Source organism: Enhydra lutris, unplaced genomic scaffold, assembly GCF_002288905.1.
Source record: "Enhydra lutris kenyoni isolate GAN:26980312 unplaced genomic scaffold, ASM228890v2 scaffoldscaffold16, whole genome shotgun sequence".
Lineage (NCBI taxonomy): Eukaryota > Metazoa > Chordata > Mammalia > Carnivora > Mustelidae > Enhydra > Enhydra lutris.
The window spans coordinates 25,248,850-25,266,882 of NW_019154100.1; the positions used below are offsets into that span (position 1 = coordinate 25,248,850).

Below are 18,033 nucleotides of genomic sequence, written 5' to 3' on the forward strand. Positions count from 1 at the left end.
CTGTATACTTTTGTGGACCTTTGTACAACACTAACCAGTACTGGGTAGATACATGTACAATGCCTGTAGAAGTTCCAAGGGGCAAAAAGCAGAACTATTCTCTATGAGTATTTACATTCTCCATACATAAGAATGAAGTTTGAATTTATGTTAACTATAATAACAAAAATGAATGTTAATATTAACTCAGGACCTATTATGAGTCTGACCCTGAATTAGATGTTTCAGTTTTCACCCTCATGATAATCTATGTGAAAAGAACTATTATTATTTCAGTTTTACTGATGAGAAAACAGAGGCTTAAGTTTAAGAATTTAAGGTCACAGATAAGATTATATTTGTAGGTTGTTCCCACACTGACAAAATGAGGCATGCTATATTTAAATTTCAAAAGCCCTAGTATTTAAGCTAAAAGATGACAGAACCTTTCTTGGGTATTCATGTTCTAAATTGTCAAATCTGTCTTAGATCAGAAGCAAAAACAAAGACACCAATCACAATTCTTGATCATTCTGTCCTTCAGGGAAGCAAGCTTTTCTAACAAGACATACAGATAGGGAATACCTCTACATAAATGCATAGTTCCTCATGATTTCACATGAGGAGACTCTGGGATAGGAAGGACAAGTTCAAATTCAGTTCAAGAAACAAAGACAAGAGCAAGTTCAGCTCAAGGAACTGAAAGAAAGCCAGTGTGGCTGGAGTACATACACTCTCAATGTCAACTAGCGATGCTGGAGGAGAATTTAAGTAAAACGACCTAAGACGACAGAGTCTTTCAGCCAAGATTATATTGTAAGTGTGTGCATTCAGTGACCCTCTCTTGTCACCACCCCAGGTCCAAAACAGCAAAAATATACAAAGTTACAGACATGTAGGGGCTTAGTGTGTGTGTCTGTGTGATTAAAAAAAAATTAAATATCTCCATGGAGCAAACACAAAATAGAAATGCAAAAGAAATTGCAGACAGAAGTGTCTAGGAGTCCTGCTTCTGTGGGCTAATGGGGCCAAAAATGTCCATAGGAAAAGTCTGGGACCTGAGTTAGGCTCACAGCTGGAAATAAGCAAATGTGGAGGGGGGAGCTCCACACCACAGTGAAAGGGGGCTTTAAAACTTGCCTTATCGGGGCTCCTGGGTGGCTCAGTGGGTTAAAGCCTCGGCCTTCCGCTCAGGTCATGGTCCCAGAGTCCTGGAATCGAGCCCCGCCCCTCTCTGCTCAGCAGGGAGCCTGCTTCCTCCTCTCTCTCTGCCTGCCTCTCTGCCTGCTTGTGATCTCTGTCTGTCCAATAAATAAATGGGGTCTTTAAAAAAAACAAAACAAAACAAAAAAAATCCCTTGCCTTATCCAGGGAGGGGCAGAAGGCAGACACAGCCTTACAATCAGACTTGGGCCAAGTATGCTGGCCTGGCAGTGGATCTTGGACATTCTATCACTGACATGAAACAGAAGCCTCCAGATGCAAATATAACCCTTGGCTCTGGTTGGGGTCCTCGGAGGTAAGAAGCAGGTAATAGCAAATCCCTAGGTAGGGCAGGGTGGGTGCTAGGAAAGAACATGGGGAAACAAACTCAAGATGACCCTCTAAAACATAATTCCAAAGCACAGGAGAAAACCCAGCATTAGGAGGGTCCAACACGGTCACCATCAGGCTTACCCACCCCTTCCCCACCATGAAATGAAAAGAATAGCCTCATAGTGACTTTAAACTGAAGCTTTAAAAAACAAGTAGGTTGTTGCACAGATCATCTTTATCAGCTAGAATTCAACATTCCTCACATTAAATTTCTTATTATATAAATCTTGAAGTTGTAAGTGTTGAACTCATACTTTCCAGTGAAGTGACTAGAAACACAGTGTTACTATCTTTAGCATCTGTGAGACCATGGGATACGTCTCTGCTCCCTCAGAGCCATGAAGGTCGAACTTCCAAGGTGCCTGCACCTTTAGAGAATGAAAGACGACCTTGGGACAGCTTGTGATGGCGGAACGGACACGGCTTGCCGAGGTGGATGACACGGACGGAAGAGCTAAGCCACTCCTGTGACAGAACACCTCTCTCTGACAGAAGGATGGGAAAGTGGGCAGAACAAGAAAATGGTCCCTGAAATTAAACATGGCCTATAGAACTAGATTCAGTCTAGAGTTGGAACAAACTTATTAAATTCTCCACCTGCCCTGCCTAGAAGCGTTTATGTTTATAAAGCATAGTTACATGTACTGTAAAGTGGGAGATCCTAAATATAGAAGATGAGCATTTGATGAATGAATAGCCGAATGGCCATCCATTCTAAGCAGGAAAAAATTGAGGCTTCGTGCACATTCCTCTCCATCTTTAGGACAAGCTCAGAAGAAGCTGTGCGAAAACCAAATTCATCAATTCAAGTAACACACCTAAAGAAAATTCCTGTAGTATTCAGTTTTAGAAGGTCACTGCACGGCTCTGATTCCTATACTTGTTATAAGCACCAGCCATTTAAATGAATCATGTTCCTTCTCTTTATCCAAGAAGGACGTAGCAATAGATGCGACTAGGTACAAAGGGTGAGGGAAAGATCCCACATCCAGGCTCTAATCCCCATCGGACTCTCGGCTCAGGGGGAGAAGCACCCCCACAGAAAGCTGAGTGAGCTACCTCACCCTTCTGAAGCCAGAACTCCAAAGGGGCAGCGATGCATTAGCCAAGGACTAATTTTAGTCATTTTTTTAAAACCCCAGACAGAAGTGATTACAGCGCTAAAAAAATCTTTTGTCTTCTTAACCCCTCACAGGAGATCTTGGAGAGCTCCCCAAATGTCCAGCCTGGGGCAAAATCTGACCTGTCTAGAATCGTAGATTCTAATGACATGAAGTGGCACTGGGAAGTGGCCAGCTCCCTGTCCCAGGCAGTGCTCAGATGGAGAGACCTGTGATGATGCGTCAGAATGTGCGGGCATGCCTGAAGTGGGAGGCTGCCGGATTGTTGCTTCCAAATCTGGAACCAAGGACTCTGGGCCAATTCTTAGGCCAGAGCTTTCCCGTGGAGGAAAGGCAATGCCAGCACAGCCAGCAAATGCTGAAAAGGCTCAGAGACCACTGTGGTCGTGAATCCACAGCTTCCTGACGGCCCACTCTCTACTTCACTGAAGGTGGTACAATTATAATGATTAACGTGCATTTACTGCCACTGACCTAAAGCCAGTGAATTCCGCCAACAGAGAGTTCTTAGAAAGAAAACGAAGAAATAACATATAATTACGACTGGCACTCAGGCGCTACATATTCAGCTCTTTGTTTCACTTCTTTCTTCTTCCTACTGAATTCCTTTGACCACTTCTCTGTGGCTTTAATTCCCTCCCCCAGGGGTGAAAGAAAGCAGGGGAGACTCAGAGTCACCCACATGGCAATCTGTGGTGAAGGGGAAGGTAGAGGAGGGCAGGAGGATATTAAACTTACTGCAACAGTGACTGCTTTTTTATCTTTGTTAGTATGGTACAAAGGAAAGTGTGGGCTCTGGAGTCAGACTGAGTTTTGACTCTTGTTCTGCCACTTGCTAGCTGTGTATCCTTTGGCAAATAACTCAGTTGGTCCAACTCAGCTTCCTCAGGGAGAAAATAGGGATATGCATATCTGTGTTGGAGGACAGTTGCAAGGATTGGAAAAAAATAATGCAAAGAGCCAACTATAAATCCTTCCCATCAGGTAAGCATTCAAGCTGCCTTATTAAAAGTACCTAAAGTTTACTCTTCTCATGTAATTAAGATATGACTGAAAGCAAACGCTCTTCTGCTGAGAAGTAGGGGTTCCCCAGTAAATGCGCACATCTTAATCGGCCAATTTTTTGGTATAAATTTGCATCTTAAAATTTGCATTGGTTAAACTTTACCTGTCGACTTCCCTGCTTGGAGGAGCAGCTACTTGTGCTCCTTGAAGGTGAGACCAGTTTTTGGGACACCCCAAGGTTCTTCTCGTCACTCATCATGAGCAGTGGGTCACTTGTCTTTGGTGCGGTCAAAATGCCATCCGAAGACAGTGGAGCCGAGAGTACAGAAGTCCCACACAGGCAGGTGGCTCAGTTCTTATCCAGTACGTTTTAAAACCATTTTGGATGACCCAGAGGAAATCTCTAAAAGCAAAAGAAAAGGATTACAGAGAAGATCAGAGGCACCAAACACCATCTATAATTAGCTCCCGATTGTCTACAGTACAGATCACAGGAGCCACTATGCTTAGTTGTATCAGGAGCTGTGAAGGAAAAGATGCTCTACACCCATCTTTTACTGGAAATTATGTATAATGGGTTTTTCATGTAGTTTTGCAATATGCCAAAATTAAGAACAGTAGTAAGAAAATTTTAATCCAGACACATACAAAATCAGAACTCTAAAAAACCATCTCAACCACAATGAGATTTACCACTTCATACCTACTAAACGATAAGTATAGCTTTTTTAAAAAATGGAAAATAACAAGAATGGGAAGGAACTGGAACCCTCAGGCATTGCTGGTATGGACATTAAATGGTACAGCATAGTTACAAAGAGTTCGGTAGTTTTTAAAAAAGTGAAGCAGAATTTTCATCTGATCCAACTGAAAACAGGTGTTCAAACAAAAACTTGTACAAGAAGGTTCACGGTAACACTACTGGCAGAAGCCAAAGGTAGAAACAACCCAATGTCCATCCACCGATGAATGGAAAAACCACATATGGTGTACACTGCGGTCTGAATGTCTGGGTCCCCCCAAAACTCATGTGTTAAAAATCTTAAACTCAATGTGATGGTGTTAGGAGCTGGGGCCTTTGGCAGGTACTTAGGTCCTGAGGACACAGCCCTTATGAATGCAATTAATTATAAAAAAAAAAGATGACACAGAGCTCCCTAACCCCTTCTGCCATGTGAGGATACAGTAACTCCACGACTGGAAGAGGGCCCTCTGCCCATCACCCTCATTCTGGGTGCCCAGCCTCCAGAACTGGGAGGAATAAATTTCGGTTGCTTATAAACCACCCATCTGTGGCATTTTGGTATAGCAGCCCAAATGGACGAGGACTGCATAGCCATACAATGGAACATTGTTCAGGAATTAAAAGGAATGAAGTTAAGTGATACAAGACACAACATGGATAAATCTTGAAAACATTATGCTAAGTGAAAGCAGCCAGACAGAAAAGACCACATATGTATGTTTCTATTTATATAAAATAACCACAGTGGGCAAATCCATAGAGGCACAAGGCCAAGTAGTGGTTGCCAAGGGCTGGGGGAATTGGGAAATAGGGTATGGCTATGAGGTTTCCTTTTAGGGTGATTAATGTTCTGGAACTAGATAATGGTGGTTGTTGTACAACATTGTGAATGACTAAATGTCACTAAACTTATAGCAGAAAATGGCTAAACGTTGATTTTATGTTATATGTATTTCACTATAATTAAACACACACACACACACAAACACACACACACACACACACACACACACACACACACACACACAACTGTTTTTTGGAGGGATGGGGTGGAAGATTTGTTCTACCAAAGGTTTGGAGACATCTTTTAAAACATCATTACATAGTGTGACAAAACTATGAAGGAAAACAGAATTTCCCACATCGTCTATAGTATCCCAGTAACTGAAACAATAATCACCTTGGAGTGCCCACACTACCTACTGTCAAGTCCCATAGTAAGAGTTACCCATACACATGATCTCATTTAATCAACAGTCTGCTGGGAGGACTCTTACAGAGGAAACAACAGAGTCTCTGAGAAGTTAGGTAACTTGCCCAACCACGCAGCTGGCAAGAGACAGCGTTCAGGCTAGACGCCAGACCTTTCACCTTGGTGTTGGAAATGATCACCCTTTAATAGCTGGGTGTGGTGATAACAGCTACTGCGCAACTCTGGGACCCAGCAGAACTGAGGAACTGCCTAGAAAGATTCAGGAGGGGGCACATCGTAAGCCAGCTTCACGGAGGCCCTGCCCCATTCCTTCAACCACTGCCTTCATCCGCAGCCCTGAGTCAAGGGTGACTAACATGTTTGGTTTTGGCTTTAGAAGACCAGCCTTTTATTTGACACACTAAGTTCAAACAAACTCTGTAAATTTCCCATGCATGTTAACAACAATTATATATAATATATATATATATGATTACATATATAATAAATATATTACATAAATATATTTAATATATAATATATGATTATATCATATAATACATAAATATATAATTTAATATAAATATATTATATAAATATATTATATATAATAAACAGATTGAAGATATATATCTTCAATCTATTTAGTTCTTAGTGTTCACATAGTCTTAATTTTAAAAGAAGCATGTTATATAATTATAACATGATGTAACCAGGACCCAGCTAGTTAGATATTATTTTAAACCTTTGGTTCATTAATAAGTACTCAATCTCCTATGCTTTTCATGGACACATAGTTCTTTAAAAATGAGTATGCTGATGACCACTGGGTGTTGTAAGGAAGTGTTGAATCACTAGATTGTACACCTGAAACTAATATTACCTGTTATGTTAACTGGGATTTAAATAAAAACAAAAACAAATGAGTATGCCAAAGCCATCAACTAAAACCAAGTCAATGAAAAGTATCAGGTCAGAAAATAAAATTAAAGTAAGTGTATAGCCAGAGAACTCAATTCGTATGCTGCTTTCAAAGAAACCCCCCAAATCTCTGTATTCATACATATTGGATCCAACAATAACTAAGACTAAATAAAACCAAACCAACACCAGCCTCTTCACAAAGTTAGCTTGGCTTGTGGGGCGTGACTAATTGGACTCGAAGTTAGAAGCCAATGCGGTCGAGTTCAAAACTGCCAAGAAAGGCTGTACGGATATATTAATAGTTGGTTTAATAGCATGTTGGCCGTTGCTGTTGAAGAAAGAGAGGGCAAAGAGAACATGACGGGAACCCCAAACGATTAACTGCGTGTGGGGGCAGCCGTTGCCATGACAACCGATTCCACAGCAGATCCAGAACACCAGCAAAGGGTTTCTGTGTGTGTCCGCCAGCATTTTTGTCATGTTTTTAAAAGCCGAGGCTCTGACAGGGAGGGCTCGGGACAAGAGACACCACGAGGGGTGGTCTGTAACATGTGCAGAAGGGGCAGAAAGGGATACCCGGGTAAGAGAGAGTCCCAGCAATTCTGAAACTGCCAAATTAGAAACACAATCACCCCGTCCCAGAGGCAACTGATACAAAGGGTCGTCTTTATGGCTTCACTCCACCAAATTTCACCTTGGAGGAAAGAGCTACCAGGGCCAGGGCTGGGAGCCGGCCAAACCCCATACTCATTTAAGGTGGTACTTTGAGGTAAGGCCTCTGCACTCACCACAAGCCTCTTTTTCTCCTCCAGGGTAAAGAGAGGGTGAGACTCCAGCCTCTCCCACATCCATCGCCCAGTGAGTCTGGGATTATCACCTAGGGAAATACATCTTGTTTCATCCCCCAGAACCTTCCAGCCTAGCCTCATGAGAAATTCAGTTAAAATCACCAGTTAAAATTCAGTTCTTTACAGCGTGAAGGGGAAAAGAGGTCAAATTCTGAGAAAAGGAAATACTTAAAACAGGGTGAAGGCAACAGAGGCCTGAGACCGAGGTGTCCCAGGAATGAGGGTGTCCCATGGAATGAGGCAGTTATTGTGTCAACCTTGGAGAACCTAACGGCTGACCTGTGGGTCCTCAGAGAGAAGACCCTGACAGGATTCCCACGACAGAGGACCTTAACAAAGAGGAGTCACACGGAAGGTTGGTGTCTCCTACTCCAACTAGCTGACTTCGCATTGCCAACCTAGTAAAATAGGGAAGACGGACCCCTTAGGGGTGATGGATACTGGCCAGGAAAGAAGGCCCCTGATTCAGGGGTACGGGGACCTGTGAAAGAGCTGCGGGGCTTTCTCCTTTCGCAGTGACCCTTCCATGGAAAACCTCTAACTCAAGGGGTTTGTATAAAATAGAATAGTTTTCCTACTCACAAGTTTTGAACAACTTAAGGACAATCATTTATTTCCCCCTTATTTCTTTTTTTTACTGAGCATAACTTCCATACAGTAAAGTGAACAAATCTTAAGCACACAGACAGCTTTATGAAATTTACATTTGCAAATACTGAAATAATCACCACCCAGATCAAAAAATAGAACATCTGCAGCCTCCTCAGAAGGTTCTTCCACCCCTTGGCCATTGATCTGACAGGTAGGGGGGCCAATCCTCATGCTGAATGCTGTGGTACCTGCCCCAAGTAAACCTGTCAGGTAGTCTGGGGACTACCTGTCTGTGCCCTGGAGAGAGACAGCTGGGACTTCCCAAACTCATGGGAGCAGGTTGTAGGACTGCTCTTGCGCCTTCTGCCTGATACAAACGTTTGATGCATGACAGAAGTCAGCGTGGGATCTGCTTTCATTTCAATGAACCAAGCTGGTAGCCAAATCCAACAGGGATGACAAGCTCAATGCACTTAAGTCAATTGAAAAATGCCCTTCTTGGGGGTGCCTGGGTGGCTCAGTCGTTAAGCGTCTGCTTTCATCTCAGGTCATGATCCCAGGGTCCTGGGATTGAGCCCCACATCAGGCTCCCCACATAGTGGGGAGTCTGCTTCTCCCTCTCCTGCTCCCTATGCTTGTGCTCTCTCTCTGTCAAATAAATAAACTAAATTTTTTAAAAAATAAATAATTAATTAAAAATATGCTTCTGAAATGAGCTAGGTCCTCTCTTATCATTGCTACTCACCTGGGAAGCTGATGGGTCAGGAAATGGTGTTCCCACTACAAGTCCAATGCATGAGACGTGCAAGCATGGAACATCCAGTAGGGAAAAGAGAACTCTGACTTCTACCAAGAATCGGGAAGAACAAATGATCAAGGTACTGCCAAGCTTTTTGGCTACAAAGGCTGATTTAAAGACTCATTATGGCCATTTTCACTTTAAAAAGAACATAGAGTTTGGGCAAAGATGCAAAGGAGATACACAGACTAAGATGTATGTGACTCAGAAGGAGCCAGACCTAAGTTTGCATTTAGTGCTTTCTAATTACAAACTCTATGCACACCTTGACTTGCGTGAATACTTCCATGGTCTTTAGGGGTTTTATGTAGGAAATGGGGCATCTTGAGGATTAAATGAAAAATGAGGACAAGGTGTCTGGGGTGGATAGAATAGACACTCAACAGACGTTAGTTCCGTTTCTTCCTCTCCTGGCTTCCTGGAAGTGGCACACACAGCACCAAGTAAGATCCCATACTCTCCTTGCAACCAAAAACAAATAAGGACTCTGCAGAATTTTAAAACATATTAACATTTCCCCAATCTGTATCACAAATGTGAACAGATTTTTAAACCATAAAATCAGCATGCTTACTTTGAATAAGACACAAATGCAAAAAGATAAAAGTTACATTATTCGTCGCCATTGGCTGTCCAAGGAAGCAACTCAATATTAACAGTGGGTTTGAAACAGTGACCTATAACACAGGTAGTTATTATTCTATTAGGCCTGGCGGTCTGCACTCACACACTCGGTCATGTTTGGCCAAGAAACAGGTTCTCCTTCCATCCTTGAAAACAACTTGCACGAAGACCAGATGGCATATAGTTCCAGTTAGTTTAAAATCTCCCAATAAAATATATAGAAAAATTATGTCCCAAATTAACACCAAAAAAAATTCATAATGGAATATCCACTTTTGGTCTTTCAGTCTTCTTTGGTAAAAGAAAATTATTCAAATCCTGGATGTGCATCTTTTTAGAAATGATGCCTGCTGAAACCCCTTGATTTCCAAGATGTTACATGACCAACAGTACACCTCTGGTCATTTGGCTCTAAGATCCATAAATTGATCAGAGGTTTCTGGAAGGAAGTTTCTAGCCACAATGCCCTCAAATGGCTGATCTTGGACCTCTGTGTGTCATGCCGGTCAATCTGCTGTAACTACCTGGATGGCTGGCTTGATCCAGGGACGGTGCTGACTGTTCATGGAGGGTGGTGAATTCCGAGACTCAGAGCCAAACTCATCTCCAAAGAAGTCTGTTCTAGATGGTGTTTCATTTAGGGTTGAAATCTGTCTCACTAGGAGGAGACTATTCCCAGACCTGCCCTTTGTCATGACAGAGGGCAAGATTAACAATTTCCTTTTCATCAGCTCCTGCACTGGAACCACCACTGCTCCCCATCCCACCCGGAAAACCTTTTCTTTTCCAGACCAGTCACATTTTCATCTGCTGTGTCTTATGTGACCCTAATGATCACAGCCACCCAACTCTGATCACACTTCAATTTGTCTGTGCTTCCCCGCAAAGGGCGCCCAGACCTCGAGACCAGCTCCAGGTATGATCTGGCTAGGGCAGGAGGGACAGGCACACCAGCCTCCCTGGCCACGTACACGCCACAGCTACGACCACAACCTACACTTGCCTGAGCTTTGGGGACACCACACCTCTTTCTAGCACACGCCGTCCCCACTATTCCCTAGGACTCCGATGCAGTAGGAGCTGTGGAGAAGCTGGGCTCTTCTCTCGGGAAAGGACTCCTTTCCTTCCTTTGGCTGAAATTTGGGACTTGCCTATTCTTTTTTATTGCTGTATTTCCTCACATTAGTTTTGACCCCTGATTCCAGTCTCTCAGGACATTTCTGCGGACTGGTTGCCATTCAGTGGTCTCGGCCGGCTTTTCCTTTGTGGGAGCATTCACAGACTGCCTAGGCATGTGGATTCTGTCCTCATCTAACAGATGTTACCAGCAGTCTTCCTAAGAAGAGCACCAAGGGTACTGAAATGCTCTCCATAGGTTGATGCTAATTTATCCCTTCATTGGCCTTTCTGGGTTCAAAGTTGCCAACCCACCCACAGTCAATCCCAACTGTATAGCCATGTCCAATTGCCCAAAGTGTACAGATCCGCCTTCTTCCCATCTCCAGGGTTCTTGTTTAAAATGCAGATTTTGGAAGCTCCACTTTAGATGGATTGAATCAGAATATCTGGGGATGGGCCCAATATCCTGTACGTGTGACACAGTCTCCATGGGATTTTGTGCATGATGAAGCTGGTCGTTCTTAACCCTGCTTTTCTGACCCCAAGCAGATCCTTCTCTCTGTGTATCTGTGATGTAACAAGTAGGTAGGAAGCCAAAGCTCTTTTATTATCCTAGGCCTGTGCTTTGCAAAAGGTGGTGCTCAGGCCAGCAGTACCAACATCACCTTGTTAGAAACGCTTGCTAGAAACGCAAGTTCTCAGAGTCTGCCAAAGACCCGCAGAGCAGGGGCTGAGTGTGGGACACAGCAACGTGTTTTTAGGAAGTTCTCCACAAGTTTAAGTATCACTGACCTAAGTTAATACTCTTCTCCCCATGGAATCTTGAGGCTTCCGGGATATATTTGTCAGAAATAGACCCTGAGCTCTCCTCTGAGGAAGATTCTGTCCTGCTGCCTAACAATGCCTTTAAGCCAGGGATGGCAAATACCAGATCCATGTGCTTCCAGTCCCCACTCCCATGCTGAATCACCACGGCAACCTCCAGAAAACTAAAAGACATTAGTGGGACAGACAGATCCTATCTTACACAGGCCTGTGTGGACGTGGTGGGGTCAGTGGAGGTCCAGGCATTCCCTTTTCCTGATCAGGGGCCTTCATTTCATGAGACATTAAGTGCAGTCTGATCATGAGAGTCACCCTATCCGGATCTGTCCTTGATCCTCAACACAAACTGTCCTCCCTGGAGGCTCTCGCCAAGTACCATAAGCTTGAATGTTGCACTGTCCAGACTCTGGAGAGCAGTAGATCTCAACTCAGACTGCACATCAGATTTATGTGGGGAGCTTTTAAAAATGCTGGGGACCAGGCCCTGCCCATGATCTAGTGTGTTGGACTTCATGGTCGGGCGAGGATTTGAACTTCCTGAGACCTCCACAGGTGACTCTGATGGGGATCCCGGGCTGAGGGGCATCAGTAATGATTTAAAAGGGTAACTTAAAAAAAAAAAGATTTTATTTATTTATTTGACAGAGAGAGAGAGAGAGAGAGCGAGCACAAGCAGAGAGAGCAACAGAGGGAGAGGGAGAAGCAGACTGCCCGCTGAGCAGGGAGCCCGATGCGGGGGTCAATCCCAGGACTCTGGGATCATGACCTGAGCCAAAGGCAGATGCTTAATGACTGAGCCCCCCAGGCGCCCCTATAAAGGTAACACAATGCATGCACATAGCTCAAGCCAGGTCATTAGATGGAGGAGCTGGCCCAATGACACTGTTTTCACCTCTGATGAACCGCTTTGCCTGCACTGCCCTCTGGGTCGTGCCCTTTGCCTACAATGCAAGCGATCATATATACAAAAATAAACCACCAACCCACTTGATGATATTGGGAGGTTTTATAGAGTGGTATAATAATTAAGGTCATGAGGGGCGCCTGGTGGCTCAGCCGTTGGACATCTGCCTTCGGCTTGGGTCGTGGTCCCAGGGTCCTGGGATCGAACCCTGCATTGGGCTCCCCACTCGGCAGGAAGCCTGCTTCTCCCTCTCCCACTCCCCCTGCTTGTGTTCTCTCTCTCACTGTGTCTCTCTCTGTCAAATAAATAAAATCTTTTAAGAAAATAATAAAATAATTAAGGCCATGGGCTCTGGATTCAAACTGCCTGGGTCCAAAGCCAGCCTTACTAAGTGGCTTTCAGCAAATATTTAGCCTCTCTAGATCCTCTGTATTTCGTGTGACAAATGGAAATAATGAAAGGATCTCCCCCATAGGGGTTGTTGAGGTGATTAGATGAGTTAATGCATATAAAAGCCTATGTAAGGTGGATGGGGACGTCATCACTTGATGAGCTAGCCAGTGTACGATGCTATGGTCACTCTGGTGCACAGCATCACCATGGCTGCTCTGCTCTTGGAATCAGAAAAATAAAAAAGGATATGTACAGGGGGGCCCGGATGCTCAGTAGGTTAAAGCCTCTGCCTTTGGCTCGGGTCACAATCCTAGGGTCCTGGGATCGAGCCCTGCATCAGGCTCTCTGCTCAGCAAGGAGCCTGCTTCCCCCTCTCTCTCTGCCTGCCTCTCTGCCTACCTGTGATCTGTCAAATAAATAAATAAAAATCTTTTTTTAAAAAAAGGATATGTACAAATATCCACATTCCTACCACCCAGCATCAACAGGTCTCCATCCTTGTTCACACAATATTCTATATCTACTATTTTTCTGGCTTTTAAAAACTTGTGTCAAATAAATAAGATCATACCATACATTTCTTTCTGCAGCTGGCTGATTTGCTCACAACTGTTACACACACACTGTAGCTCATTCGTGCTGCACAGTTTCATGGTATGACGATGCCTTATTTAACTTATTCTTCCTTTAATTTGTCTCTGATTCTTTGCTTTTAAAAACAGAGCTGTAGGGTCTGCTCCTTGTGAGGCTGTGGCATGATTTTCTAAAATAAGTGGAATGACTCTGTCTTAAGGTAGGCTTTGCTGGATAGTCCAAATTCCTCTTCAAAATGGCCACACCAACTTGGACAAGGATTTCTTTAGAGGACCTTGATAATGAAATAGCCAGGTCTCAGGATCAGAGTGTCGTTCCTAAATGACTGGCTTGTTCTCAGCTTTTGGACCAGGGAATTTATTTTTTTTTTTAAAGACTTTATTTATTTATTTGACAGACAGAGATCACAAGTAGGCAGAGAGGTAGGCAGAGAATGGAGGAAGCAGGCTCCCCGCTGATCAGAGAGCCCGATGCGGGACTTGATCCCAGGAACCTGGGATCACGACCCGAGCAGAAGGCAGAGGCTTTAACCCACTGAGCCACCCAGGCACCCCTCGACCGGGGAATTTATATATGAGACCATATCCCTCTTTGTTTGGGGTGCGCAGAGGGACAGAGAACCACCGTGGTGAAGATGAGCTTACCTTTACTGCCATTATGCTCGAATTCTCTCAACTACCCACCTATTTGCCTGGATTGTGCGCATATTCTTGGGAACCACTTCAAATACTTTGTGAAATAAGACATTTAAATAAAAAAATGCGTTTTTTGGGGCGCCTGGGTGGCTCAGTGGGTTAAAGCCTCTGCCTTCGGCTCAGGTCATGATCCCAGGGTCCTGGGATCGAGCCCCGCGTCGGGCTCTCTGCTCCGCAGGGAGCCTGCTTCCTCCTCTCTCTCTGCCTGCCTCTCTGCCTGCTTGTGATCTCTGTCTGTCAAATAAATAAATAAAATCTTTTAAAAAAAAAATGCGTTTTTTTAGCTAGAAAGTTATGCGAACTGCTCTTGGCAAGATGTCCTGAGAGTGGACAGTTTTCTCCTCAGCTCGCTGGAATGCCTCCATGCTGTCTCGTGGGGGAACCCCAGCCTCAACCTGACCATCTAAATGCTGCTGAGATGCTTAGAACAAGTGAGGGCAGGAGGGACAGACAGACAAAGAGTTCACAGAATCAGAGAGTAGCCTATCAAAGGTACCTGTGGTGAAGAAAGGCAAAGGACAGGACAACTGGGGAAGATCTTAGTGGCCACGGCTGCTCACACTAGCCTTTCCGAGTGTACAGATGGACGGCTCCAAGCTGGCAGGCTTCCTAGGATGGAGCACTTGCATGCAAATATGGGGACGGAGGTAGAGGTAGTTTCCAAATGATGATTATTTTTTGTCCAAGTGATTATTGTGAAAATTCCATGTCATACACCTACATGAATCCTATCCTTCACCAGAAGAGAAGCTCTTGACTCAGACCTTAGTTTCACAAGGCTATCACAAGATGGCTACGTTAGCGGATACTTCAAACACACTTTGAGAAGTCTGACATCCTCCTCAAAAAAACGGGAAAGGAGCATGCTCCCAGAAACCCTCTTGTCTGGCAATACCAGCTGGCCACACTGATGCCCAGGGCTTTGCCCCCATGCAGAGCCCCTAGTCCTGGTCACATGGGCTCCACTCTTGGCACTTACCCCTCCCCCCATGTCCCCAACTGCCGACTTCCCTCAAAAGAGTGGCTTTTGCTGCTGGTGTGACTTCATCAGGCTGTGTCCTCCTCAGCAGTTCCATATTCTCACCATTCTCCCTCCCCATGGTTCCCAAGGTTGTAGATCTCACCTATCGTTCCATCCTAGCTCTCCCAGGACAAGTTCCTGAGCTGAGGACGACCCAGTCGACTGGTAGAAATAAGGTCTACTCTATCAGTGATGTTCTTAATTCTTGATTCATTTTTTACGATCTGGTAACCTAACCACAGGGGCAAACTAGAATAATCTAGCCTGTCTTAGGTAAACCCAAATGAACTCCTTTACTTTCTTTCTTTCTTTTTTTTTAAAGATTTTGTTTATTTGAGAGAGAGACAGCATGAGAGGGGAGAAAGTCAGAGGGAGAAGCAGACTCCTGGTGGAGCTGGGAGCCCGATGTGGGACTCAATACTGGGACTCCAGGACCATGACCTGAGCCAAAGGCGGTTGCCCAACCAACTGAGCCACCCAGGCACCCAAACCAACTCCTTTTCTAAGTGTAAACTGTTCACCTCATTCGTAATACTACGTGAAAGAATTCTGCAGTGGATGGACGGAACTGATCAGCGTGCATTTGGGATTCTTAGCCCTTGTCAGGTGCTTGTTGGAATGTCCTAAGGGGTGGTGGAATGTCCTTACAGCCCTTTCATCAGAAATTTAGGGGTAGGACGTGGGCAGCAACAGTTCAGTAAAAGCTCTCCAGTAGATTCCAATGTGCAGCCAGGACGGAGAAGCCCTGTTCTAGAGCTTTCAGAAATTTCCTTTCTTTTTCTATAATAATCTTGATAGCATCTACCCACTGGGAACCCACCACATCCTCTTTCATACAGCACAGCTTGCTCTCAGAGGCTCTGTGAAGACTGGAGGAACTCAGTACCCTGGTGTGTTTTGGTCTGAACGGACACCGCAAACTCATCTCCCAGAGTGAGGTACATGTTTCCTACCCCTTCCCCTGTCTTGGGTTTCAATTCCCTCTTGTGTGTATTCAATTCTTTTCAGCTGATGCTTCTCCTTTAGAAAATAGATTAGGAGGGGGAAGAATTGGAATAATTCTTTTCACTCCTGATGTTTTATTAGGAGAAAGTTTCCACACCAGAGCCTTACTTTCATTTGTTCACCTGGCTCTGGATAGATGTTTGAAAAGCTGTTTTGTAGCTTTCCAGTATTTTTTTGAAAGCCTCAGCTCATTCCTGACATGAGTTCTGCAGACTTTATTCCAGCACGTGTGACACTCTTAGTTCATTCCTCTTCCATGTGTGGCATGCTGGCTCCTCTTCTTATCTCCCAGGCACACAGGCATTTTATTAAAGTTTTGTCCTTCATCTGCTTTTTTCTCTGAACTTTAGCTTTTCGTCATCTCACCCATGCCCCCGACTTCAGTAAGGCAGCTGTCCACACATTCTATGATCTTTACCCTCCTCTAGACCACAGCCTGGATTTATCACTGGAACATGAAGCCTACTGCTTACTTCAAGTGCAAATTCATCACTCCCGCATGGTGACACCTGGGCTGAGCTCCCTGACTCCAAGACACTCACTGCCTCCTGGTCCACCCCAAGCCCCCTGCCCAGATCTCTCAATACTGTAGATTCCAACTCTGACCTGACACTCACCTCGGCACCCGCAACTAGTTTCCCATTCTTCCGTTCCCACAAGCACCCGTCCGCCCTAGACCTCCGCTGAGGGTCTCTCCCATCACGTCAATCTACCTCACTTTCCCTTGCCCAACTCACCTTCCCCAAAAGATTCCAGTGTCTCTCCTCGGCTCAAAATTCCCACTGGTCTTGGAACTAGGTTAAAAACCCCAAGCCCTTCATATTTCGGTTAAATTTAGCTGGCTCTGGACTTCAGCTCTACCTACCATTCACTGTGCGTTACAAAGCTTCTGAATTGTGTCTCATCCGAAAAGAGAATGAATGATAGTATTAAGCTTTTGTGAAGAAGGACTGAAATAATGCATGGAAAGCACTTGACACAGTACCAGGCACATGTCACTCCATTATACTTTGGCTGTTACCACTCATACCTCATCTCCAAAAGCTCACATAGCACACCCTATATTCTAGCAGATAGAAACACCTGCAACTAACCCACTCTGATTGATCCTGGCTAGTTTCCCTCTGTGAAACATCCTAGGAAGCACGTTCTCTCCTCCATCTGTGGGAATGTCCTCCACCCTCCAAAGAGCACTTCAAATGTCATCTCCTCCATTAAACCTTTTCTGAAACCACCCCCACCTCCGATTTGGGTCTCTTTTGAACCCCTGCTTTACTTTCATGTTCTCTGAAAGTCTATCTTCTGTTTCCTGTAGTGATTCACTCTTCATATACTGACCACTAGGTGCTAGGTCTACATCTAACTGGGGGACTGCATTTTCCTCATCTTTACATTCTATGGGAAAGCAAACTTACCAAGACTGGTAACAATAGTAACAATAATAATTGTGATTGCTGAGCCACACTGATGGGAGTTTCAGAACATTCTAGCCATCCCTTCTTTTTGAGGTCTCCTTACCATGCTGTCTTTGGCCCCAAGAGAGCTCATTTCTCTCTTTCATCCTGACTGTTGAAATGTTTCTAGAGTACATGGCTATGCCCACAGCATGCTTCTTCAGGGATTACCCCTTGGCTTCTGTCACTTTATAGCACTGGCCAACGCTTCTTTGTTGGATCAGAGAGAATTCCAGAGATGTCAACCCCTGTGTTATTTTCTCAGTCTTAAAAATTAAATGATTGGCAAAACAAGCCAAGAGTTGATCAGAAATGAGCAGAACGAGACTTGTGGTGCTTCCATCAGTACCTTCGGCAGCCGCCCTAGACTTACAGTCTCTGGGGAGAAAGCATGATCCATAACCTCTGTCTCGCAGTCCATAATATTGATCCCAATGCAGCAACCCTTCTGTGGCGTTCCCCGCTCTTCCCCAGCGATTCACCGTCAAGGTCTGGATCTTCATAGGTCTGCTTCATTAGAGCAAAATACGCCCTTCTAGAATCATATTTTAGCCATGAGAACAACCCTCACCTTCTAGGTGAGATGATCAGATGATTGT

General features: G+C 44.5%; 1 protein-coding gene across 2 annotated transcripts in view; it reads right to left on the reverse strand.

The window, feature by feature from the left end:
• The window catches only part of LOC111147370 (oxysterol binding protein like 3), a 175,113-nt gene that overhangs the window by 84,956 nt on the left and 72,124 nt on the right, over nt 1–18,033 (reverse strand). For both annotated transcript variants that reach the window (XM_022503375.1, XM_022503374.1), the window contains exon 2: nt 3,865–4,104. In XM_022503375.1, the coding sequence (XP_022359083.1) occupies nt 3,865–3,960 (96 nt within the window). In that variant the 5' untranslated portion in view covers nt 3,961–4,104. The remainder of the gene's footprint in view (nt 1–3,864; nt 4,105–18,033) is intronic.